A 26,405-nucleotide genomic window follows, 5' to 3' on the forward strand; every position below is an offset into this window, starting at 1 on the left:
TGTAGGTGTGTGCCAGACCCATTGCCTATCCCCAGGGCTGAAGTTCCTAGACAAGCAAATAGCCTCTTTTACAGAAAGAGTGGGAGTGTATTTCAGTCTGCTGTCTGTGTGATGCCCTGGAAATGGTAGTCTTCCAAGAACTGTCTCTGTAATTGTTACAGACCTGTGGGACCCAAGAATGCAAGCCCCCCTGACCAGGTGATCACAGGTCTTTCCCTGGGTGGCAGCTGCAAGAATCATGTCACCAAATGTAAAAACCAGAGCACCAGTAGAACCTCCTCTCCAGAAGATAAAAGCGCTCTGGAGTACAACAGAAGAGCTCAAAAATGGTACCCACTGGCTGACATGAGACAGATGGGGAGTATACAGATAGCATTCACTGAAAAAAAAGGAAAAGAAGAGAAAGAAAAAGAGAAAACTGGGAAAGGAAAAAGAAAAGGACAATACTCAACAGAAGGGCAGGGGTGGGGAGGATGGTGCTGCTGACTTTAGCAAGGCAGAGAGAGAACGGGAAGATAGTGTCCACCAGCGTCTGTCCAAGGGAGTATCCAAGCAGGTACCAGTGCTTTAAAATTAGCAAATGAATCTCTTTCATATGAAGTCTGGATGCTTTGCAAAGGGCTGCTTCTGCATTGGGCTCTGGGTTAGGTGAGCCTAGGCATAAGCCCTTTAAGAACCCTTCCTTGGTTCCACAAAGCCCCATATGTCTCATGGACATGAGCCTTGTTAGTCTTCAAAGTGAGATGCTTTGGGGGTTTATCTCTCAGACACTGGATCTTGAAAGTGTGGGTGACCTATGTGGGGTATGAACCCTTCACTCTTTTTGGAGAAGCTCTGGGTTTTGAGTTCCCTCCAGACTGGGGGTTGTTGTATTGGGGGTGGAGTTTGTGATGAGATTGTGTTTCACCCTTTTCTACCCACTAGGATGTGGCTTCCCTCTCATTTGCCCAATATAACAGGGTCTCTTTACCAGTATGCGGATTCTTTTCAGAAGAAGTTGTTCCATGTATAGTTTTAGATAAACTGTATCCATGGGAGGAGGTGAGTGCAAGAGATTCCTACATATCCATCTTGCTAAAATTTCATATTAAGAGTTTTTTGTTGTGGTTATTATTCTTTAATAACACACAATAAGCACAAACTTTTAAGAATTACAATTTTTAATATTCAGTTTGTTCATTTAAGCATGAAGAAACTCTTAACTTGACTCTTGATGGGATTGTTTAGGAAAGCTGTATGTTCATGAATTTCATTTGCTCTATATTTACAGCATCGTAATATTTTTAATAACAATTGCATGTTTTTTCATCAGCCTTTGACATTTAGAAAGTAAGACCTATGCATTAAAAGCTCTGCAAGAAAGTAAACTTTAATGAAATTTTTTTTCCTCTCAGTCCCAAAGGGAACATGAACTCTAAAATTGACTGTGGTATATAATAAAAGGCATGACTGCAGCTGAAAGCATTTATAATAAAGTACAAGACTCAATTTCTACTTTGTCCTCTGTCTACACTCATTGGTTAGCTGACTTTATAACTTTATGATAGTACATTCTTCCTAAGAAGTGTGTGAAACCAAAAAGATAAAATAAATCTGATCGTTTTCAAAATAGTGAAAAAAATGTGAGGAAACTAGACTGAGTATAACTACCCAACATATATAAACATACATATTAAACAAACATTTCCACAGATTGACATTGCTGCCACAAAGGAACCCCTTTCTGGATTTAAGAATGGGTTCGTGGAGAAGGAAATGACAACCCGATCCAGTATTCTTGCCTGGAAAAGTCCATGGACAGAGGAGCCTGGCAGGCTGCAGTCCATGGGGTTACATGACTGAGCATGTGTGCATGAGTGTGGAGGGAGATGGGTTGATAGCAATAAACTAGTAGAACTAAAAAAAAAAAAAAAAAAAAAAGAATGGGTTCAGTTTCCTAAACTACTGACCAGTTAGTTCAGTCGCTCAGTCGTCTCCGACTCTTTGCAACCCCGTGGACTGCAGCACACCAGGCTTCCCTGTCCATCTCCAATTTCCAGAACTTGGTCAAACTCGTGTCCATCAAGTCGGTGATGCCACCAACCATCTCATCCTCTGTCATCCTCCTCCTCCTGCCTTCAATCTTTCCCAGCATCAGGGTCTTTTCCAGTGAGTTGGCTCTTCGCATCAGGTGGCCAAAGTATTGGAGCTTCAGTTGCAGCATCAGTCCTTCCAATGAATATTCAGGACTGAGTTCCTTTCCAATTGACTGGTTGGATCTCCTTGCAGTCCAAGGGACTCTCAAGAGTTTCTCCAACAACACAGTTCAAAAGCATCAATTCTTTGACACTCAACTTTCTTTATGGTCCCACTCTCACATCCATACATGACTACTGAAGAAATCATAGCTTTGACTAGATGGACCTTTGTCAGCAAAGTAATGTCTCTGCTTTTTAATATGCTGTCAAGGTTGGTCATAGCTTTTCTTCCAAGGAGCAAACATCTTTTAATTTTGTGACTGTCTTCACCATCTGCAGTGATTTTGGAGCCCAAGAAAATAAAGTCTGTCACTGTTTCCATTGTTTTCCCATCCGTTTGCCATGAAGTGATGGGACCAGATTCCATGATCTTAGTTTTTTGAATGTTGAGTTTTAAGCCAGCTTTTTCACTCTCCCCTTTCACTTTGATCAAGAGACTCTTTAGTTCCTCTTCACTTTCTGCCATAAGGTTGTTGTCATCTGTGTATCTGAAGTTATTTGATATTTCTCCTGGCAATTTTGATTCCAGCTTGTGCTTCATCCAGCCTGGCATTTTGCATGATGCACTCTGCATATAAGTTAAATAAACAGAGTGACAATATACAGCCTTGATGTACTCCTTTCCCAATTTGGAACCAGTCCATTGTTCCATGTCCAGTTCTAACTGTTGCTTCTTGCCCTGCATACAGATTTCTCAAGAGGCAGGTCAGGTTGTCTGGTATTCCCATCTCTTGAAGAATTTTCCACAGTTCATTGTGATCTACACAGTCAAAGGCTTTGGCGTAGTCAATAAAACAGAAGTAGATGTTTTTCTGGAGTTCTCTTGATTTTTCTGTGATCCAGTGGATATTGGCAATTTGATCTCTGGTTCTTCTGCCTTTTCATTCCAGTTCCAAAGAAGGGCAATGCCAAAGAATGTTAAACTACCGCACAATTGTACTCATCTCACACGCTAGCGAAGTAATGCTCAAAACTGTTCAAGCCAGGCTTCAACTGTACATGAACTGTGAACTTCCAGATGTTCAAGCTGGATTTAGAAAAGGCAGAGGAAACTACTGATATTATATATAAAATGGGTAACTAATGAGAACATACTGTATAGCACAGGAAACTCTACTTAATGCATGGTGGAGCCCCAAATGGAAGGAAGTGCAGAAGGGAGGGGATGTGTATGCATGTGTATGTATGACTGATTCATTTTGCTGTATAGTAGAAACTGACAGGCAAGAATACTAGAGTGGGTAGCCATTCCCTTCTCCAAGGGATCTTCCCAACCCAGGGATCAAACCCAGGTCTCCTGCATTTCAGGCAGATTCTTTACCATCTGAGCCACCAGAGAAGCCCAGAAACTAACACAACATTGTAAAGTACCTATACGCCAATAGAAATTAAAAATAAACAAATAAGGGGCTTCTAGTTCAAGATGATGGAGTAAAAGGACTTGTGCTCATCTCCTCCTGCAAGATGACCAAGATTGCAACTAGCTTCTGGACAGCCATCAACAGGAGGACACTGAAATCTACCCCAAGAAAGATACCCCATGTCCCAAGACAAAGAAGCCACAGCGAGACGGTAGGAGGAGCACAATCACAATAAAATCAAGTCCCATACCCGCCTGGTGGGTGACCCACAAACCAGAGAAGAGTAATACCAAAGAAGTTCTCCCACTGTTGTGAAGGTTCTGAATGCCACATCAAGCTTCCCAACCTGGGTATCTGACAAAGGTACTGGGAATCACCAGGGAATCTGAACTTGAAGACCGGCAGGACTGGGGAAAACAGAGACTCCAATCTTGCAAGGCAAGACAAAATCTTAGTGTGCACCAAGACTCAGAGGAAAGGAGCTATGAGCCCATGGGAAAGTAAACCAGAACTACCTCTTAGTGGTGGAGGGCCTCCAGTGGAGGCGTGGGTCGGCAGAAGCTCACCACAGGTATGGGGGCTCTGGCAGTGGCAGACCAGGAAGGTCCATCTTGGAGTTCACCATTAACCCGACCATAGAGCCGGGAGACCCCAGGGCCGAGTCACCTCAGGTCAAACAACTACCAACTACCTCTAAGGGAGTGCAGCCCCACCCATCAGCAGATAATTGGATTAAAGCTTTACTGAGCAAGTCGTTGCCCACCAGAGCAAGACCCTATTTTCCCCATTACCAGTCCCTCCCACCAGGAAGCTCTTAGCCTTAGCCTCTTAGCCTCATCCATCAGAGGGCAGACAGAAGAAGCAAGAAGCAGCACAGTCTTACAGCGGCTGAAACAAAAACCATATTACAGAGAGTTCATCACAATGAAAAAGCAGAAAGTTACATCCCAGATGAAGGGACAAGATAAAACCCCAGAGAAATTTCCCTAACGTGGGAAAGGAAATAGTCAACCAAGTCCAGGAAGCACAGAAAATTCCAGAAAGGATAAACCCAAGGAGGAACACACCAAGACACATAGTGATCAAACCGACAAAAATTAAAGACAAAGATAAAATATTAAAAACAACAAGGGGGAAATGACAAGTAACATACAAGGGAGCTCCCATCAGGCTATCAGCTGATTTCTCTGCAAGCCAGGAGGGAATGGCACGATATGTCTAAAGTGGTGAAAGGAAGAACCTATAACCAGGAATACTCTACCCAGCAAGACAGTCCAAGACAGTCCCTCAGATTTGATGGAGAAATCAAAAGCTTTCCAGCAATCAAAAGTTAAGAGAACTCAGCACCACCAAACCAGTTTTACAACAAATGCTAAAGGAAATTCTCTAGACAGAAAATACAAGATGTTTAGAGCTCCCACTATTCAGTTTTCTCCTTTCTGGGATTTCCTCCTTATGGGAGTTCCCTTTATGTTATTTGCCATTTTTCGCGTGCTGCTTTTAATATTTGATCTTTGTCTGTAATTTTTTTCAGCTATTATCACTTCAAATATTTTCTCAGGTCCTTTCCGTCTCTCTTCTCCTTTATAGTCGTTACTTGTATGTTTGTTTTGAGGGCCAAGTGTGCACACAGCAGAAAGATCCACCTCAAAGAGCCGTTTTTTTAAGTATCAAATTCTGTGTGAATCCATCAGTTTTCATGTTAAAGTTAGATACAGATGACATCAACAGTGCTTTAGAACTATGATCTCACAAAATCATGTTTCAGTGTTGACCTTTCTTACTTTTGCCTATTTTGTTCACATTGCCTTTTATTGCCTAAATGTCTTCTCAGTTCAATTACTGTCCAAGAATGACTTATGGAGTACTTACCAGATAGAAGTCATGAAATTAGATCCTCTACCTATTGAAATCATGTTCATTCAAAATCCACATCAAATGCAGGCGCCTCCAAGATCACCCTTGCGCTCGTAATGTGTAGATGTGTGCGTGCTAAGTTGCTTCAGTCCATGTCTGACTCTGTGCGACCCTAAAGACTGTAGCCTGTCAGGCTCCTCTGTCCATAGACTTTTCCAAGCAAGAATACTGGAGTGGGTTGCCATTTCCTCCTCCAGGGGATCTTCCCAACCTGGGATTGAATCTGCGTCTCTTTGTGTCTCCTGCATTGGCAGGCGGGTTCTTTTCCACCAGCACCACATGGGTAGATAGATGTGATTTATTGTTTCTCTGGATGTTTTTTGTGCTTCCTTCTCCGCTTATGACATTTTGTTTATTAATATACTTGCTTTCCCTCCACCCACCTGTCACCAGTCTTGTTCCCCACCTGAGGTTGTGAACTTCACTGTGGCAAGGGCAAGTCTCACTCATGCTTATATCCATCCATGCTGCCTTAAACATGCTTTTCAAAGTCGGGACTAAAAAGATACAGGAAAGTCTTTGCAGCTGGAAATGGGGAACATTAGCTTCCTGTCTCTGTTCTCAGCAGAGTAGAGATAGCATCAGGTAATGATGTCTCTATTGTCTCTAGACCACATCTTAATAGAGACAACTCTTCTTCCCTAGTTCTTCTTCTTCCTCTTTGCTTCCCTTTTCCTCCTCCTTCCTTTCCCCTCTCCTCTCCTCTCACCTTTTCTCCTCCTTCCTTTTTTATTCTCACTATTTAATTGTGGCCTAGTTTAATCTTCGACTTTTTGTATGCTTAGTCTCATCTTTAAAATAAGGTATGTGCTGGTAAGAAAATGTTTTTACTTTAAGTTGTTACAGTTCAGTAAGGGATCCCTTCTTTCACCTTTGAAGACTTAGTGCCAGAACTCAACTAAATAGACCAGTGATGTTCCCAAGAATAGGTAGGAGAATAATCCAAATGTTTGATTCTTCCTTAACTTACCGAATGTTGAGCTGTAATGGACATACTGTAAAATGAAAACTGTAGAAATAAGATTAAGTGAATTAAATTATTTTTCCTAATAATCTTACTTCTTCCTTAGATTCAGGTCAGAAGACATTTAAAAGGAGAAGATCTATCATAAACTGGGCCTTTTGGCGGGGTTCTAGCATTCACCTGGATAACTTGCCCGTGTCACCAACATCTCCCTATCCCAGGACAGCTCTTCGGGGTTTCTCTGCCAGATATTTGTGAGAATGACAATCTGCCCAAAGCTGTCTTGGTAAGTCTCACTAGGCCTATAGCACTAGTAGGAAAGGAGGTTTGGGAAAGGAATGCTCTGGGAGGTAAATCTTTCCCTAAAAAATGGGAAATATATAGATACCCGTTGCTTTGGCTGAGAATCTTTATTATTCCTTCAAAGAAAAAATCTGATTAAGCTACTGCAGAGTCATAAGACAGCCATAACAGAGAAAGATTATCTAGCCTACTGATTTCAGGCAAGAGCCTCATTAACCTACTCAGATAAATTAGAAACTACACTGTAGACAGAGAATCCACTTTAGCCCTGACATTTTTCTCACAGCCTTTCTTGAACCCTGCATTGTTCAGAAAGTCTCACTTAATCACTTTAGCAACACAGACTAAATCTTAACATTTTTAAACTTGTGTTTTATTTGTATCCCAAGTCTTTTAAGTATAAAGATAAATCCTCTGGTATTTAGTTATCTTTTGTATATAGAAGAGATCAAATGAAAGCCACTGAGTATGTATTTTTTCCAGTTAATATAGTAAATGGGTAGTATTAAAGAATATTTATTGAGTGTCCAGTATCCTCCAAGCAATATGCTAGATGCCTGGCCCTTTATTCTATGTTGTTCATCTATATGTAAGCACCAGGTACTAATCTAGCCACTTTATTGCTTCTCCTTCACAACAGATTTAGAAGGTAGTTATCATCATCATCATTACCATCATTCCTACTCTCCAAATTAAAGGGAAACCCCCGCCAAAGTTTACCAAAGGTCACACCATAAATATGTGTCATAGCTAGGTTCCAGGTCCCATGGGTTGCTTGTCTCCAACACCCATTCTCTTCCTATATGGCAAGCAGAGGACACACAGCTAGAAAGAAAGTGAAATAAAAGACTGAATAGAATGGAATGGAATGTAGAAAGCTTCCTAAAGGAGATGATTTTGGAAGCTGATTTTAAAAGAAGGAAATAGTGACTTCCCTGGTGGTCCAGTGGTTAAGAATCCACCTTCCAATGCAGGGGACAAGGATCCAGTCCCTGGTCAGGAACTAAGGTCCCACATCCTACAGGGCAACTAAGCCTGTGCACCACAGTGAAGACCCAGCACAACCAAAAAACAACAAAAATGTAATATTTGTTCAAAAAAAAAAAAGAAGAAAAAGAAGGAAGTAAAGTATAAAGCCACATGAAAAGAAAGACAAGCAAGAGGACTTCCCTGGTGGACCAGTAGTTAAGAACCTGCCTTCCAATACAGTGGGTTCTGTCCCTGGGCAGGGAACCAACCGAAGATCCCACATGCCACGGGGCAGCTAAGCCCGTGAACCGCAGTGAGAAGCCTGCATGCAGCAACTGAGACCTCACACAGCCAGAAACCAACACCCCAAAAAGGAAGGAAAAGCCTTTTTCATACCTGGGGAAAAGAATCCATATTGGAGAGTAATGGGAGAATAGTTAGGGAGGAGAGAGACAAGTTAACAGGTACCTCGAAGTGATTGCTGGTTCACTGAAAAAAATCTCATTAAAGCAAGTGTTTAAAATGTTTTAGATGTTAAATATAGCAAGCGTAAATAGGAGAAAGACATTTAGAGATGCCAAAAAGCAAATAGAGTTTAATCCTCTAGCAGGCCTTCTAGCCCCAGGACTTCAGGTCTTTCCCCTGGTACACCCCAGCCTCTGGCACCTGGAGAGGGCAAATACATGTTCCCTCGCTTGTTCTGCATGACACGTCATCTTGATTTTCTTTTTCTTTTGCTTCCCCGTAGGATATGCTTTTCTTTCTTAATCAGAAAGGACCTCTCACAAAAGGCATCTTCAGACAGTCGGCCAATGTGAAATCCTGCAGAGAGCTGAAAGAAAAACTGAATTCCGGAGCTGAAGTACAACTAGACTGTGAATCTATTTTCGTAATAGCATCTGTCTTAAAGGTAGGGAAGTTTCTCCCTTCGTCCACCCCACAGCATAGCTCTGAAGAAAGACAACTGGCTTGTCTCATTGTAATATTACTCCCATCTGCAGAAGACCATGATAGAAATAGAATCTTAAAAGTGTTTAAAAAAAAAAAAAAAAAAAAAAAACACTTCTTAAAGTCATGTGTGTGCTCAGTTGTGTCTGACTCTTTGTTACCCCATGAACTATAGCCCACTAGACTCCTTTGTCCACAGGATTCTCCAGGCAGAAGTACTGGACTGGTTGCCATTTTCTCCTCCAGTGGTCATAGAATCACACTAGCATTTAAAAGCCACTTTTAATGATGTGGCATGTCAGATAGTCATTTTAAAATTCTTCATCCCACATCACTCTCATCTTCACTTCTGCTACCCCATGCAAAAAAGAAAAAAAAAATGAAATGAAACTTAAAAACAATTATAACACAGTATATTTACCAAAATAAACATCCTGATTAGATGACTTTCTCACAGTCTCACTATCTTCCTAATAAAGGCAAAATTTTCAAAAATAAATTTTATTAAACTTTGAAGCAGAGTTTTACCATAATAAACAGACATTTGCATAATAATTGAAATATTGCTCACTGAGGCTACTGAAAATTTTATTCAGTTACACAGTACCCCCCCAATACCTTTTAAAAGTAAATGGTGGAAAAAAAAAAAAAAAAGTAAATGGTGGAGTAGGAATGATTGGAACATCTAGTCCTTCTTTTATGAAACCCTTACCACATTTGGTACCCTTGATCCCATGTATATCTTGTATTTCACAATAAGCTTCTTTGCTGCAAGCATTTTTGATGCAGACATTTTGGACATATAACCATATAATTAGCCTTATGGTAATTTTGCAAAAAAAATAAATGGTTGACAGTTTGTTTTGACATATACAATATAAAAATCATGACAGATGACAATGATTTGCCCCAAAAATTGGTTTCATATTTTGAAATATACTACATTGGAGTTGAAAGAGACCAAGGGCCTTGAAGACATAGCATGAACCCACATTTCCCTTAGAACTCTGAAATGTTTATCAAGGAGAAATGGCAATATGCCAAGAACAAAAAATAGTGTGCAAGGCTTTCACAAAAACTCAGGCACAAATATGTATCCCAGTACCTAGTATTTGAAACTTGATGCTGCTCCTAAGAAATTTTAGCAAAAAATTAAACAGTTCTATGCTGAGCAAGAGACAAATCAACAATCTATATGTATATACCTATATATGTGTACATATATAAAATACTGTGAATGAAAGACTTGGAAGACAAATGCTTTAGCGTAACCCATGAAATAATATTGAGTTAATATGAATTGTGCAGTATTGCCATGAATCTATACACATTTTTATTTTTTAACTTTTTATTTTGTATTGGAATATGGGAGATTAGCAATGTTGTGAGTTTCAGGTGAACAGATTGGGAACTCAGCCATTCATATACATGTATCCATTCTCCCCCAAACTCCCCTCCCATCCAGGCTGCCACATAACATTGAGCAGAGTTGCCTGTATTATACAGTTGGTCCTTGTTGGTTATCCATTTTAAATATAGCAGTTACACACATTTTAAATGTGTTCAAGTATTTTGCATTTTACAATAAAGTCTTTAATTCTGTTATTCTAATGTTTCATTATGTCCTTCTTAATATCCCTCATTTAATTTTTGTTATTTTATCTTTTATGGCAGAACTGCCATACAGCCAGTTCATTATTTGGTTAAAGTATTTGCTGCAGAAATGCTTGTGGCAAAAATGTCTATAGCAAATAAGCTTATTTATGGCAAAAAAAGCTAGTTCCCCCCCTTCCCCCAATCCAACCCCACCCTACCCCCACCTATGGTTATTTAACTCAAATCCATAGTTGAGTTGATCTTATAAAATGCTTTCCTCCTCACATTCATGAAAATGCCCAACATTTTTTGAAAATCTAGTCAAAACTAGCTTTTCGCAGAGCTTTTGAAGCTTTTGAGCAATAGCTTCCGCAGATCGGAATCAGGCTCCCCCCTCCGAGCAGGATTGGAATGTCCAAGAGCCAGGGGTAGATACAGTGCCCCAGCCCCCATCCCCAGGCCTGGAGCTTAAAAACTATAAAACATGATGAAGAAGATTCCTGCATGTCCCTCCTCCTGGCCAGTTGCTTACACAATCATATTTTATGGGTTAGTGAATAATCAGATGCCTCTTGATAAAAGGGCCTTGTCTGCTCTTAAACAACCCCACCATAGAGTTTCACAATAAAGTGTCACTCTAAAGAGCTGGAGAGGGGCTTCCCTGGTGGCTCAGTGGTAAAGAATCCGCCTGCCAGGGCAGGAGACACAGGTTCGGTCCCTGCTCCAGGAGGAGCCCATGCCGAGGGGCAGCTAAGCCCGTGCACAGCTGCTGAGCCTGTGCCCTAAAGCGCGGGAGCTGCAACCACTGAAGCCTGTACCCCTAGAGCCTCTGCTGCACCAGAGAAGCCCCTGCAATGAGAAGCCCCTGCTTGTTACAACTAGAGAAAAGCCTCTGCAGCAAGGAGGACCCAGCACAGCCTGAATAATCAAACGACTTTTTAAAAAAAGAACTGGAAAATTGGAGCTGGGATCATCTAATTTATTTTACATAGGGCTTGTGATTACCTTTCAGTCCTGGAGTACAATAAAGGTATGTATAGTGTGCTTAGCCAGATACATAGCAGGCATGCAAGTATATGCATGATAAATTTTTCTTTGATTTTTGTCATAAAATTAGGCTTTCCCCCATCTTTTAAGAAGTTAAAGCCTATGTTTTAGAAATTTTTCCTTAATATGCTACTCATCACAGCACTACACTTAAAATTTTGTTCTAAATTGAGGTTGCTACGAAGAAGTATGATTTTAGAACAGTTAAATGTATTTCACAGTGAAGAAATAGTACTTATAGAAGAATAGGCAAAAGACGAAAAGTAATCCAAATGAAAAATCTGGTTATATGAGTTCTAACTAAAGTGTTATAATCATGTAGCTGTGTTTTACTCTCCTTTCTTCAAAGTAGTTGCAAGAAAGGGATACTTCTTGCCAAAAGTTTTTGAACTTTTGTTTCTTATTTTTAAGACTATTTGGAGCAGTACTTAAATTTTCCTTTAATTTTTACTTACACTAGTTTTGTTTAAATGTAACTATAATTGGAAGAAAATTACTTGTGATACTGTATTTTTGATTCATCAGACCTCTGAGGAAAAGTGCATTTTTAATCATGTAAGAATCTCATCTCAAATTAATTTGGGAGTTCTGCTGATGGCCTGGTTTCTGTTTTTGGAGGGGAAAAGATTTTGGTTGAGTACTAAGAGCTGGTTATTGTAATTCAGAACCAGCTTTCACATCCCTTCTCAGATCCAATGGTGGTTGTTATTTCGTAACTTGTTATTCCAGCTGTGGAGAGTTCATTGAGATGTTACAAGTTGTTATCTTTCAAGTGTAGGTTTTAAGATTTAATGATGTTTTTCTTCAAGACAGATCATAACTGTGTTTTCCACTGAGATTTTAAAAGAGAGGTATTGTCACTGCCCCATTTTGAAATAACAGATTTTTGCTCTGACTTTTAATCTGACTTTTAATGTAGGTGCAGCCACTAAAATTAGTCTGAAATTATGAAAATTTGATAGATTGACCCAGAAAAGAGGTAATCTTTATGATGACACATCTGAATCACAAATATCCATGGGTATTACTACTGGAAAATAGAACAGAGAAAGACTTTGTATCAATCATCTTCCTACTTGTTAATTACTCTAAAAAAAAATGTATGATAATAGGTGACATGACTACAAAGAGGTTTTCAAAACTACTCTGCTGCTGCTGCTACTAAGTCACTTCAGTCGTGTCCGACTCTGTGCGACCCCATAGACGGCAGCCTCCACCCAGCTGTCTCTGCCGTCCCTGGGATTCTCTAGGCAAGAACACTGGAGTGGGTTGCCATTTCCTTCTCCAGTGCATGAAAGTGAAAAGTGAAAGTGAAGTCGCTCAGTCGTGTCTGACTCTTGGCGACCCCATGGATTGCAGCCTACCAGGCTCCTCCGTCCATGGGATTTTCCAGGCAAGAGTACCAGAGTGGGTTGCCATTGCCTTCTCCATCAAAATTACTCTAGATATAGTTAATTGACCTTTCCTTGCCTTTCACTAATATTTGACCATATGACAAATAGCCACAGTTCCGTAATGACCTCTACTGTGTTTGGGACTGGAGCTTCCCAGGTGGCTCAGTGGTCTGCCAACACAGAAGATGCAAGTTCAATCTCTGGGTTGGAAAGATCCCTTGAGGAAGGAAATGGCAGCCCACTCCAGTATTCTTGCCTGGGAAATCCCAAGGACAGAGGAGCCTGGCAGGCTGTAGTCCATGGGGTCACAAAGAGTCAGACATCACTGAGCGACTGAGCATGAGCTTGCACGCACGCCTGTCTGGGAATGTGCTTGGCATTAAGGTGTGTGACGTAGAAGGTGAGGGTCTGATTCTGCCACAAAGAAGCTGATTAGCTAGTAGGGAACTTGCTCACCTAGTTAGCTAACTGCAACACTTAGGAGTCACAGCTTCCATATTAGCAGTATAAACATGACATATAAGTAATAAGTTGTCCTGAATGTATATAGCCATCATTTATCTATAAAGCATGAATAAAAGTTAAAAGTTATACCTAAAAAAAATAAATAAGTAATAAGTTGTGCATTCCCTTTCTAAGGCACAAAGGTAAAGTTGCTGATTTGATTTTCCAACAAGAGTTAAAATTATTCAGTTACAGATTTTCACCTGTCTCCACATTGTAGGCGGGAACTTATAAGCAGATAGTCAACCATGTCATGTTATGTTGTAAGCAGGAACTTGTAAGAAACATAGGGCCAGGACCAGAATTCTTAATTTTTAAACTTTTTATTAGCATATGTCAAACTGGAAACTGTTGGACGTATCCTACTTGTGTCATAGTCTCTAGTTTCATCACACCCAGCCCCGCCAATGGTCTCCATATAAAAGTCTCAAAGACCAGAAAGGATAATGTACCAGAGACATGTTATTTAATATACATTGCGTGTGGGGTGCTGTCCCATGCTTCCAGAGCCCAGCCGCAGTCTGGAATGCTTTCTTCTCCTAATATATGAGAGCCCTTCTAGGGGGAACACAAAGAGAAGCTCTAAGCATCTCTGCATGAAATTATTCACCAATGCCACTAGAATATAAAGTTCTAATATAACAGGGACTTAGTTTAATTTGCTACTCTATCCCTACCACCTCAAACAGTACCTGGCACATATGAATAAATATTTGTTGAATGGTTGGACGACTGATTACTCTATTATGAATCTCACAAATGTCTTCATACATTTCTTTTAACTAATGAAATAAAAAGGATTTAGGTTTGCCAGACTCTGCCTTGTTATACTAGTTTGCTAAAATGTACACAAACAGGAGATTTCTTTATCCTTACCACTATAGTCCAGACTCCAGTTTCCCTCTGGTTTTTGTTAGAAAAATATCAAAGCATACGTTTCTATGGGTGCGCATCATTGAAGGGTTGGCACCAAGCTCCATGTAGTCCAAAGAAGAGAGAACTTAACTGTACTTCCCAATAAAGTGTCTTCTTTCTAATGTCTCTCATACATATTTAACCTGAGAATAACAATTTAAAATATTTATTTTTCCCCTCTATATAAGGATTTTCTACGAAATATTCCAGGAAGCATTTTTTCATCAGATCTCTATGATCACTGGGTTTGTGTAATGGATCAAGGAAATGATGAAGAGAAAATAAATGCAGTTCAAAGGTAATTTTTCTGATTTGGTCATTTCTCAAAAATGCTTTTTAAAAAGCTTATATTTTGTAAGCTTGTCTGCTAAGGTAGCGTGCATGTGCTTGCTGTGTTTAGTAACTCAATCATGTCTGATTCTTTGCAACCCTTTGGACTGTAGCCCACCAGGCACCTCTGTCCATGAAATTTCCCAAACAAGAATACTGGAGTGGGTTGCCCTTTCCTCCTCCGGGGGATATTCCCAACCCAGAGATTGAACCCACGTCTTCTGTGTCTCCTTCATTGCAGGTGGATTCTTCACCCACTGAGCCATAATTACTATCAAAATCACATCCCCGGGGGCCAGTTTAAATATAGATTTATTCTAGCTACTCTCACTTTTATTGTTGCTTTTCCCTAATCTTATTAACATGGAATACTTGACCATTTTACACATTGTGTACATCTGAATCTGATAGGAGCTGAAATCCATTAGACCAAGAGGTAATACAGTAGACTCAATCTATAATTTATATCTTAGTTTAACCAGACTATTCCTTATATACTTCATTTAGCAACTGAGTTCATAAAGAGAAAATTCCTTCCCCCTCAAGGGTCTCACAGTCTAGTAGAACAGATAGACAAAACCAATAATTACAAAGTAGTATAATCAGTGCTAGTAAAGAGATACCTGGAGAATATGTGGGAATGCTTCAGAGGGACAGTTAACTTGTTGAAAAGTGTCAAGGAAGAAGGGAGTCTCAGTCTGATCACAAAGAATGCATTGTTTACACTCAATGCAAAGAGAAGTTGCTGGCAGGTCTCGCCACCCCAATCCCTTACAAGAGTATAAGAAAGAAAAGTCTATTAACAAAAAGCATACTTCCAGTTCTGTGAAAACTCATGAATCCTAAAATCATTTATTTGCATATGCTTGTTTAGTGCAGTTTTTCTTGAGCAGCTTTCAAATACAAGTCATTATCTACATACTGCTATTGATGGACACCTGTATCAATAGAAGAGCATAGTATACTGTTGAAGACTCCAGAATCAAAGGCACGTAACAGAATTGTGTCTGTTTTGGTGGAAATCATTCAGGGGCAGTGAATGTCAGATCCTGTATTTTGTTGCTCATTGTCTAAAGCTTTATATTCTACAAATGGTTAAAAAGATGTTGTTTTAAAGAGAGTTAGACTTATATCTCTCATGCAAACACAAAATGAGCACACGTGAGAGGTTTTATTTAAAACATTAATTATAGAACTAGTAAGATATTACTGCAAAGTCAAAAGAGATTTCAAACTTTCACAACTTAAATAATTAAATCAGAAATGCTGAAATGAATTTATAAATAGATGCAAAACTGGCTTTTACTGCTAGGGCATGGGGCGCGGTGAGTGGAGCAGTGTATGTGCAAATAAACCATTTATCTCTCTACCAGATAAGATTTTTGAGTCTACAGTGGGCAAGTGTTAAGTGCACTGCTATCAGTGATGTACAGTTTGCAGAGTCAAATAACTCAACCCCTATGACCCAGATACCCCAGAGTATGATAACAGTACCTTACTTTCCATTGAATACATCCAGGAATCCTTTGGTTCATTTCCATATCTTTCATAATTTGTCCCTTCAAAACGGTACTCATTGTCAGTCCACGGTGCTGAGGAAATGCCTTGCTATTGTTATGCAACAGGACTCCAAGTACCCAATTTTCTCCCCCAGGTTACAGATTCTTGTTGGAAAAAAGCAACCACCGTGACTATCAACATTTGTATCTGTTTTCTGTATGACAGTAAAAATCATTTTTAGTGAATGATCATTTAAAATCCTTTATCAATTACAAAATAGAAACGGTAGAAAAAATATTATTATGAGCTTGCCTTACATGTGAGAGTGATGTCAGTGAGATAGAGAGATGTGGGGCAAAATTGACCTTGAGAGCTGCCAGAGCAGAGAATGGACCTTTCAGGATGGACCTGGGAGTCTCATGGCCAAGGTTTAGGTTTTTACCAGAGACAGAATCCTGTGTTGGTTCTTGGAAGTAAAGGAGCTACATATTAGTAAGTAAGTAAAGGAGTATTAAGTATTACATATTAAATGTAACTGTTTAATTTCATTAGAAAGCTTTTTGGGGGTTTTGGTTGAGAATATTAGGGAATGTTATAGGATTTGCTTAAGATACTTTGCAACCGTTTCAGGTAAATGTTTCAGACAGCATCTTTTTATGAATTTTTTTTTGCATTCTTTTACATTTTCATTGGAATACAAAATAAATAAACCTCCAGCGCTCACTTTCTCTCCTCTTTACAAGCAGGCCTCACTTCGCGTGTACCCTGTTAACAGACGTTCCTGCATGTCTGAACTGTGAAAGTGAGGACTCCCTGGCAATGCAGGTTTTCTATGCAATGTTTGCTTACAGACTGCATTTTTCTGTCTTCAGGCTATTAGACCAGCTTCCGAGAGCCAATGTTCTTCTCCTAAGGTATCTTTTTGGGTTATTACACAACATTGAGCAACATTCTTCATCCAATCAGATGACCGCATTTAATTTAGCAGTGTGCATCGCCCCAAGCATTCTTTGGCCTCCTACTTCCTCCAGCCCAGAACTAGAAAACGAATTTACAAAAAAGGTAATGAAGTTTTTTGTTTTTCTGCTCTGGGGGACCAATTCCCCATTTTGAACCGAAAATTTGGGGTATTAATTCTGAAAGATACATGTTTTCTGAAGTTAAAATACTTAAGAAAATAAGTACTATATCTACTAAGTACATATCATTATAAATTTGAGTTCATTGAATGTTTTATCCTATTCTGGTAGACGATAGAAAAGGTAATTTCTTGAGCACAAAATTGATAGCAGTTGGATTGCTTCTCTTTTCTCTTTAAGGAGGAAAAACAACCATGACTGACTTAAGCCATAGAATGATACGAAAACAGTTGATATGATTTTAGAAATAAATAAGGACTTTCAGTTCTAATGAGGTGGATGAACCTAGAGCCTATTATACAGAGTGAAGTAAGTCAGAAAGAGAAGGACAAATATCATATATTAATGCATATATATGGAATCTAGAAAGATGGTACTACTGATCTTACTTGCAGGACAGCAAAGGAGACACATGTAAAGAACAGACTTCTGGACACAGTGGGGGGAGGAGAGGGTGGGATGGTTTGAGAGAGTAGCACTGGAACATATGCATTACCATGTATAAAACAGATAGCCCTCTGTCTATTTAGGGGGTTTGCTCTATGACGAAGGGAAGCCAGAGCCAGTGTCCTGTGACAGCCTAGAGGAGTAGGATGGGGAGGGAGGTGGGAGTGGGGTTCAAAAGGGATGGGCCATATGTGTACCTCTGGCCAATTCACGTTGATGTATGGCAGAAACCATCACTGTATTGTAAAGTTATTAACTTATAATTAAAAAATAAAATAAGTAAATTAGGACTTTGGAATTAGGTCAAGGTTGAATTCTCAGCCCTAACACTTGCTAGATGTACAATCTTGAGCAAAATTAGCTACATTGATCCAGTTTCCTCATCTAAAGAATGGAGATGTTGCTAATACCCACTTCATACATTATTTAAGTTGGTGCAAATGCAGTTTTGGACTGTGAATTTTAAATCATTATAACTAGGCTCAAACACATCTTTATTAATCAAAATAGGAACCATTAGAATCAACACATTTTTGCCAGTGAGAAATAAGTTTGTTGATTCCTGTAGCATAAAAATCTATGCTTTGATATTCAATGAACTCTTAGGAAGTATTTTCTGCCTCCTGCTGGTTGTGGAAGCATTTTTCCTGCAAAAGCTTGTCAAGATGCTTGAAGAAGAGGCAGTCAGTTTTCAAGAAATCAGGTGAATATGGCAGATGAGGCAAAACTTCGTAGCCCAGTTCACTCAACTCTTGAAGCATTGCTTGTGCAATGTGCGGTCAGGTGTTGTTGTGGAGAAGAATTGGGCCCTGTCTTTTGAGCAGTGCCAGCTGCAGATGTTGCAGTTTTCGGTGCATCTCATCGATTTGCTGAGCATTCATCTCAGATTTCACCAGGATTCAGAAAGCTGCAGTGGATCAGACAGGCAGCAGACCACCAGACAGTGACCATGACCTTTTTTGCTGCAAGTCTGGTTTTGGGAAATGCTTTGGAGCTTCTTCTCAGTCCAGCTACTGAGCTGGTCGTAACCAGTTGTCGTTTAAAATCCACTTTTGGTCACACGTCACAATCCAATCAAGAAATGGTTCATTGTTGTTGCATAGAATGAGAGAAGACGACACTTCAAAATGACATTTTTTTTAATTTTCAATCAGTTCATGAGGCACCCACTTAGCGAGTTTTTTCACCTTTCCAGTTTGCTTCAAATAAGTTCTTCAGCAACTCCTCATTTAGTTGTAAGAGGATCAGCTTCGATGGTTACTCTCAGTTGGTCACTGTCAGCTTCTGATGGCTGGCCAGTAAGCTCCTCATCTGCAAGGCTCTTGTCTCCTTTGCAAAAACAAATAGCACTTCTCTATTTGTTAGCTGTTTCTGGGCCAAATACACTGTTGATGTTGTGAGTTGTCTCTGCTGTTTTGTGACCTATTTTGAAGTCAAATAAGAAAACTGCTCAAATTTGCTTTTTGTCTAACATCATTTCCATGGTCTAAAATAAATATAAAATACACAGAAAGTAGTGTCATTTGCCAAAAACATAAAGCAAAAATTTCACATTAAAATGATGTATACCATAACCACATTTATTTAACAATGTATTCCAACATCAAACAGCAGAGTTCAACAGTGCAAAACCACAATTACTTTTGCCCCAACCTAATAGTTACTTGAGATCACATACTCCTGTATTGCCTGATTGTAAGTACAGGAGCTGGGGCTTTGCTTCAGCTTTTGGGGCCAAAAAAAAAAAAACTATATAAAGCTCTCTGTGTATCTCACAGAGACACAGAGCTCCCTAGTAAAATCTTAGCCCTTCCCGAAGCACCTCCAGTTAGCAAGGCTAAGGGAGAGAAATGCATAGGAAGAGACTAGTCAGGCAAAGTGCAAGTTTTTTCTCCAGCTGTCTCACCTCTCCAGGGAGAACCACAGAGGATGTCTACCAACTTCCCAGCTCATGACACCTGCCTTTTGCATAAGAAATACATTGTATAAGTCTTCATTTAATGACACTTCATGAATTTTAATGAGAAGGTGTGTTTCCTCACCCCAAGTGCCCTATAGAGAATACTTAAAATTACTCTAATTTTAAAAACAAGACAGTTGGTATAAAAATGTTAGTATTAAGCCAAGGCCACAAATAATAATTAGTCTACTGATTAAAATTAATTTCTGTACTCAAACTACTCTTGAAAGTATCATAGTTTTTTAGGGGAAACTGTATTGTAAAGCAAACCTGAATTTTTCTCTGGATTTTTTGGCATTTATTGTTAGAATTAGGATTCATATATGAAATGTGATCTATAGAAAGGCTGTATAAGAAGTTTGCAGCTCACTTTTGTCCCTTTTTTGTACAGATTTCTCTGCTTATACAATTTCTGATTGAAAACTGCTGTCGGATATTTGGAGAAGAAATCACTTCCCTCTTGGGAGAGGTTTCAGTGAGATGTGATACTAGAGAGAATGCCTCAGGTATTGTGAATGACTGGATTGGGTTTTGTGGGAAACAGACAACACGTCTGTGAAGATCAGCTGGGACAGTGGTTATCCTGGAGCCCACAGCAGCTCGGGTGAAGGGGGCCTCTCACCTCGGTCAGTGGGTCTAAGACTTCTGCTCCTTCCTTAGAAGGTCAGGGTATGTTAACACTGTGGTAGGGTTAAGAAGTGTATAAGACAAGGTCCCAGATTGTTAGTGGAAGCATTATATAGTATGATGTTTTTAACCTTTTTTAAAATAAACTTTACAAGGAGCCCCAATATGTATAACACAACTGCTCTGGTTGAAACTGGAGTAGAAGGCCCAAAGGCAATAGAGACAGCCCTGTTTTTTCTCCTCACCTTCCTGTTAGAGGTCCCTGAGGCTTCTTAGAATTCTCGGGCACTGCTAAATACATTAAAAACAAGTAACATCATGGGGCAGGCTGGGCTGTGTGGGGAGTGAAGACACTCAATATTCCAAATTATGAATTCTTGTAACACCAATTACTGGTTACGTTAACTTTGGCCAATTTTTCTATGCCACTGAACATCAATATCTTCATCTACAAATATGGATAACCATCATATCTAACAGTTTTGGTTGTAGTAAAGATAATGTATAGTAAAGAACTTTGTCAAAGAGAAATTGAAAGGGCTAGTAAATGGTTTCTCTGAGATTAGAGTTAATTTATGTATACAGACCAGCAGATCCATTTAAAAGACAGAGTCTTATTCAGAACCTGGATATATCTGGCATTAATTTCTTTATATTTTTAACTGTTTCTTGATATTATGACCATCTCCTCATTGCGTTGAGGAAATCTTATTTAAAGAAAGCCTATTTCTTCAGGAACTGAGGTAAATCTTGTATACCTCAACAGTTTATTTTTAATTCTGCACTTACATCTGGGGAGATTATGAAAGATTCTTTCTTTCCTTAGAGTGAAAATTTGAACAATCTACATTTAAAAACAGAATTACACCAAACATCATCATAGTTGGGGTTTTTTATTATTTTTAAGGCAGCATGCACTTGTGTCAAGTAAAAATGTTAATCCTGGTTTGCTTTTTCGACAGATCTCTCTTGCTTCCAGCTGAATGACTCCTCCTATGACAGCTTGGAAAATGAGCTGAATGAGGATGTTGACGCCCCATGTAGTGACTTGGTAAAGAAACTCGGTCAGGGTAGCAGAAGCATGGACTCCGTGTTAACCCTCAGTGACTATGACCTCGACCAGCCTGAGGTGGAAGGCCTTTTAACCCTGAGTGACTTTGACTTAGACCATTCTAAAGATGAAGACATTCAAATGGGACAGCCCCTCGAATCCAAGCCAGTGGACACTGCAGTGTACACCAAGGCCCCACGCTCCAAGGCCCCCTCTGGCATGAGCACACCCAGCCGCCTGTCCACAGCTGCCACAGATACCCCCAAGGGCCTGAGGCGACACCGCCGCTGCTCGGAGCCCAGCATCGACTATCTCGATTCAAAGCTTTCCTATCTCAGGGAGTTTTATCAGAAAAAGCTACGCAAGTCCAGCTGTGATGCCATTCTCTCAAAAAAGGATGAGAGCCATCTGAATCAGAATCAGCCCCTTCAGGAAGGGGGTAAGACATGTTTTAAAAAGAGTTTGGTCACAGGCACTGATAGCAAGAAAAATGCCCCTAGTAAAAATGTTAAGAAGAAAAGCTTGTCTGATAATGAGGGAAGTCATGTAAAACATTTTCCTAAATCCAAGCCAGTAGCCATTTCCGTGGCGTCTTACAGTCACATGTCCTCCTGTGATCATCCCAGGAGCCAGCCCTTTGACACGGATACATCCAAATACTCCCCACCACACACTGCAGACGCCCTCAAGAGCTCAAGGAGGCAACGGCGCTGCTCGGAGCCCAGCATTGATGACGGGCACTGCAGACTGACCTATCTCAGGGGGATTTATTCAAAGCAGCAGCAGAAAGCCGGCTATGAAGCCAGTCTCTTGCATGGAGAGGAAGATTATCTCAAGCGACACAAGTCTTTACAAATGGAGGGGCAGAAGCTTATTAATCAGAGTTTGGTCATGGGGATTGAGGTGGGCAAGAGTAGTGCCGCAAACCAAAGCGCTGAGAAGGCTTTACCCCCACGTTTAAACCTCTGCTCAAGGACTAGCTACTCCAGCCTGTCCTCCCCAGGCACTTCCCCGTCTGGCTCATCCCTGAGTTCCCAAGACAGTGCTTTTTCTCAGATTTCCGACCACTCTGTGTTTACACCCACTGAAACGTCCTCTCCGATAGACTGTACTTTTCAAAGAAAACAGGCAGAGCTTTCTTCTGACTTTAGCAGCTCTGGCCTCATTTCTGGAATTCCTGGTCCCTCATCAGGGCAGGCCAGCGGCCGCCTGGCTTATACAAAAAAGGACAGCGTAGAGTGGCATTCACACATGCATTCTGTAACTCTTCACCCCAGCACGTGGTTGAAGAGTGGTGTGGCCAGTTTGAAAAACTGGTCTCTCAAAAAGAAGGCAAGGGCACCCAGACCAGAGGAAAGTAAAGCGGGTTCTCTGAAAGGGCCCACAGATCCTCCTGCACATGCTTCTGGTCTTCCGGAAGCCGTCGCACTGCAAGAAAGGCAGAAAGACGTGCCCCAAAGGGCAACTGAAGGACTGGGAGCTGTGCAGACGGCCCGCTGGTACAGTTCCTACCCCAGCCAGGACTCAGAGAAACACTGTAGCCTCATGGAAGACAGACTTGGGCTTCGTATGAAGTCGCCTGAGGAAGGAGAGGATGGCGGGCAGTGCTCTCCTGGAACGCTGCCACAGAGAAGGTCCTCCCCCGGCTCTTTGACTGTGGATGATGCATCCAGCCCAGGCTCAGGGCCGCCCGTGGTGTGTGATGCTGAGGACAGGCATTTGGCCAAAGACATTTAACCACCATAAGAACATGATGTCTACAAAGACAGAAACAGGCTGATAATGACAACAATTACTATGACCCCTTTGTATAAAATACCTGGGTTGGGTAGCATAAAGATAATCATTGCTAATACTTAGGACAACAAAAGAATTCTCTTTCTTGAGACTATTTGGCCAAAAGTTTAGACTAAAAAATTCTGTGACCTCAGTGTTTGGGAGGCTTTTCTGTATTAAAACATGGATGGATCACGTCATGCATTTTAAGAGCTATGAGCAGACGGCTAGAGAAAGCATCTTCTGTAGAGGAAACTTGCTATGTATGATGAGATTAGTTCCTGAGTAAGCCAGGAGATCAGAAGCGAAGAACAGGAAGTGTGGAGAGAGAGGGAAGGCTGCAGAGAAATCACTCACATTCTGTGGAATGTTTTTAATGAATAGGCCAAAATAATGCCACTAGTCAAAACTAAAGAGGTAACACATCTAATAATAAATAAAATTATGTGAAACTTTTCCCCAAATCCAAACTAGTGGCCATTTCCATGACATTTTATATTCAGTCACATACCCTCACAGCATCATTTCAGGTATCTGCCCATTGGTGGCAACCAGAGAGGAAAAAGTTGAAGTGATTTGAAAGCCATGAGTACCATGATATTGTAGGTGGTTTTGTTTTTTGGTGTTTTTTTTGTATTGGTGGAGTTTTTCCACCAGTGTTTCATGCTCCACAGAGGCTCCACTGCACACTGCTGTGAGGAGAAAGAAGGAGACGACTGCTTGCTTCCGTGTCCTTCCAAGGTGCCTGAGCTCGGAACGTTCTCCTGTTATAAGACGGCCTTCCCCCTGTATTCACTGTCTTAGTGTGGAGGGAAAGACTGCCGGAGCAGTCCTGTCTCTTACCCAGTTGCTGCTGCAAACATGTGATCAAACCATGGCTCCTCTTTGCTAAAGTGTTTTTCTGTTCCTTACCTCTTAGTCAGCCAGAAAACATTCCTGATAAGTCATCCCTTTACTGATGGTCATTTGTCAGTTGAGAGAACAGTTTTGAGGTTGGCGGGTTATGAAGAGTCACAGAATGGAGGAGCTCTCGGGCCTTCTTTTCGACAGTCTTTGGCTTCAGGTTATCTTACCTCCAGAAGTTTTTGCATATTTTTTGTTCCAATAGTTCACAGTGTATACCCCCATTGATTATTTCATATTGACGGACATTTCCCCTCTCTTTTGCCTTAAAGATTACAACAGTACATCTCCTGGGTTATTTCCTGGGGTTATTAGGGCTGGCCAACCAGTGTGATGTGATAGAATCAGAAATGGATGTGCTTCTTCCTTCATTTTTAAATACTTATAAGAAGTTACCTAGAGCCCATTGAGTTCAATATCAGACAGACCTTCCCCCCACAATACTTGGCTCTATCAAATTATTTTCCTCATCCACCCAGAAACTTTCATGTCAAATATTTTCTCAATGTTGTCCTAAAGGTTGCATTTTTCACTTGTATAAAAAAATAATGTTTTCTGTAAGAGAGAAGTCCTTTCAGTATTAGCTACAGGTGCTACCTACCTCTAGGGGACATGGCCCTATTTGTCCTAAGCATTGTAATTAACTTTTAGAACTCTCTCAAAAGAGCTCCTTTATGACACTGGCCATCTCAGTCACAGATGTGAAGTAGATTTTACCTTTTAACTAACCACTCCTATATTTAGACTCCTAAGTGTCCATATACATCTTTTGTGGTATGATATATAAAGGCAACAGGGATTCCCCTCACCCTTAGGGCATACTACTGCAGAACCGCAAGATGTGAATGAAGATGTGAAAGCCACTCTTATGGCTTGGAGTGTCTTTCCAGAAGAAATTGCTTCTCTGCTTAACAAAATAATAGTTGTATCCTTTTTTTCTTTCATATTGGTGGTTAGGAAATCATCTACTCAGTTTGAAGCATAGAAGATGCTGAGGTTCTTCCATAACCATTCCTGTCCTCTGTGTTCCCATTAGATACTTCTGTAACATTTAATGTGAATAATTAATATTGCTGTAAAGTATTATATTGTACGATTTGAAGACAGACTACATGTCATTTTATTATACTTCATCAATCTATAATATATTAGACCAATGCTTTATCTAAAATGCTTTGAGTTTGTATAATATATCTTGACAAATTTTACTACCATATGTTATGTAATAAATGTGTATTTTTGTACTTGCAGAAACTGCTGCTAACTTTTAAAGTTGTTTGGTTTTAAAGGCACTGATTATGGATATGTATGAAGTCCATGCTGTCTGTTAAATAAAACATCATCCTTCAGAGTTAACAGTCCCACCAGGGCAATATTGCCATTTGTAGAATTGTTTTAGCTAATGAGCCCAATTTCTGCTTAACATTGGAAATTTCGTAAAATGTAATTAATGTTGATTGGAACTTTGAGCTTTTAGTCATAGGTCGTGTGGTCAGTCTCTCTAGAAAAGGAGGACTTTATTTCTTTTATATTTTTCTGATCTTACTGTTTACCAAGCAATTACGTTTTAAACATAAAGTCTTCATTTTTCTTAGATATTACATGTACACTGTGCTCCTAGAATCAGATATATATTGTCTGTGTTCTCATAGCAAAGAACCATCAACTCAGTTCAATTGTTGTATGAGATCTTCTGTCTAAATTTGTGCCCTTCTGACCAGAGTATCTAATTGATTCCAGGCATTTCCAAACATCCCAGGATGTCTAGATCCAGATACTACAAGACATCAGTACTTATAAAGTCATATAAAGTCAATAAATATTCTCATTTCTCTCATTTCCCATGAGTATCTTCGCCTCCTCAAAGTTCATGGAGATTTGCTGTATGTAAGTTTAAGCACCATTTGAAAAAGGTTAAAAATATACACATGACCTTAGTCCAGAAAAAAAATGATTCATTCTGAGCAGTAAAGACCTAAAAAGAAATGCAAAGATGATTTTTGCTTCTAAAGAAGAAGTTTAATCTACTAAAAACATTGAGTTCAATAATTTATCTTAGTTTTGTGGTTTTTCAGCTTTTCATGGAGTGGCATTGAATTGAAAGGATCTAATGTATCCTTGAACCAGTGGCATATTTTGTCTGTTGAAACTAAAAATATGTATCTTAATCCAAATTATGGTAGTGTTTAATCTTTTTTACCTGGTCATGTTTTAATGACTTAAGAGAAGTATCTGCAAGCTGTTTATTTCAATACAAAGAAAAAAATTTAACAATAAAGCTAGGTAAAATGTTAACTTCTTTAATATCTATTCTGGTTACAAGGATATCTCATAAGGTAAGTTTCCTGCTGAAAGGAAGAGTACTCTTGAACTGTGTGCTTTCTACCCTAAATGTGAGTCTACTCTCTTCCTAAGCCACCTGTAAATATAAATCCTTCATTTGTATTGTTTGTTTGTTTTTAAAAGGGGGGGAGTGGAATTTCATAAACTTCAGTTCTACATAGTATTGGGTGTGTG

The 26,405-nt window shown here is 39.9% G+C and overlaps 1 protein-coding gene across 1 annotated transcript in view; it reads left to right on the forward strand.

The window, feature by feature from the left end:
• Positions 1–25,531, forward strand: part of ARHGAP20 (Rho GTPase activating protein 20) — a 196,476-nt gene extending 170,945 nt beyond the window's left edge. Inside the window, 7 exon segments of the mRNA XM_065944276.1 lie at positions 6,586–6,689; positions 6,691–6,765; positions 8,500–8,661; positions 14,344–14,453; positions 16,858–17,047; positions 19,923–20,037; positions 21,121–25,531. Of these exon segments, the coding sequence (XP_065800348.1) occupies positions 6,586–6,689; positions 6,691–6,765; positions 8,500–8,661; positions 14,344–14,453; positions 16,858–17,047; positions 19,923–20,037; positions 21,121–22,946 (2,582 nt within the window). The 3' untranslated portion in view covers positions 22,947–25,531.
• The last annotated feature ends 874 nt before the right edge of the window (positions 25,532–26,405 follow it).

The sequence above is a fragment of the Muntiacus reevesi genome, chromosome 9 (assembly GCF_963930625.1).
Source record: "Muntiacus reevesi chromosome 9, mMunRee1.1, whole genome shotgun sequence".
Classification (NCBI taxonomy): Eukaryota; Metazoa; Chordata; class Mammalia; order Artiodactyla; family Cervidae; genus Muntiacus; species Muntiacus reevesi.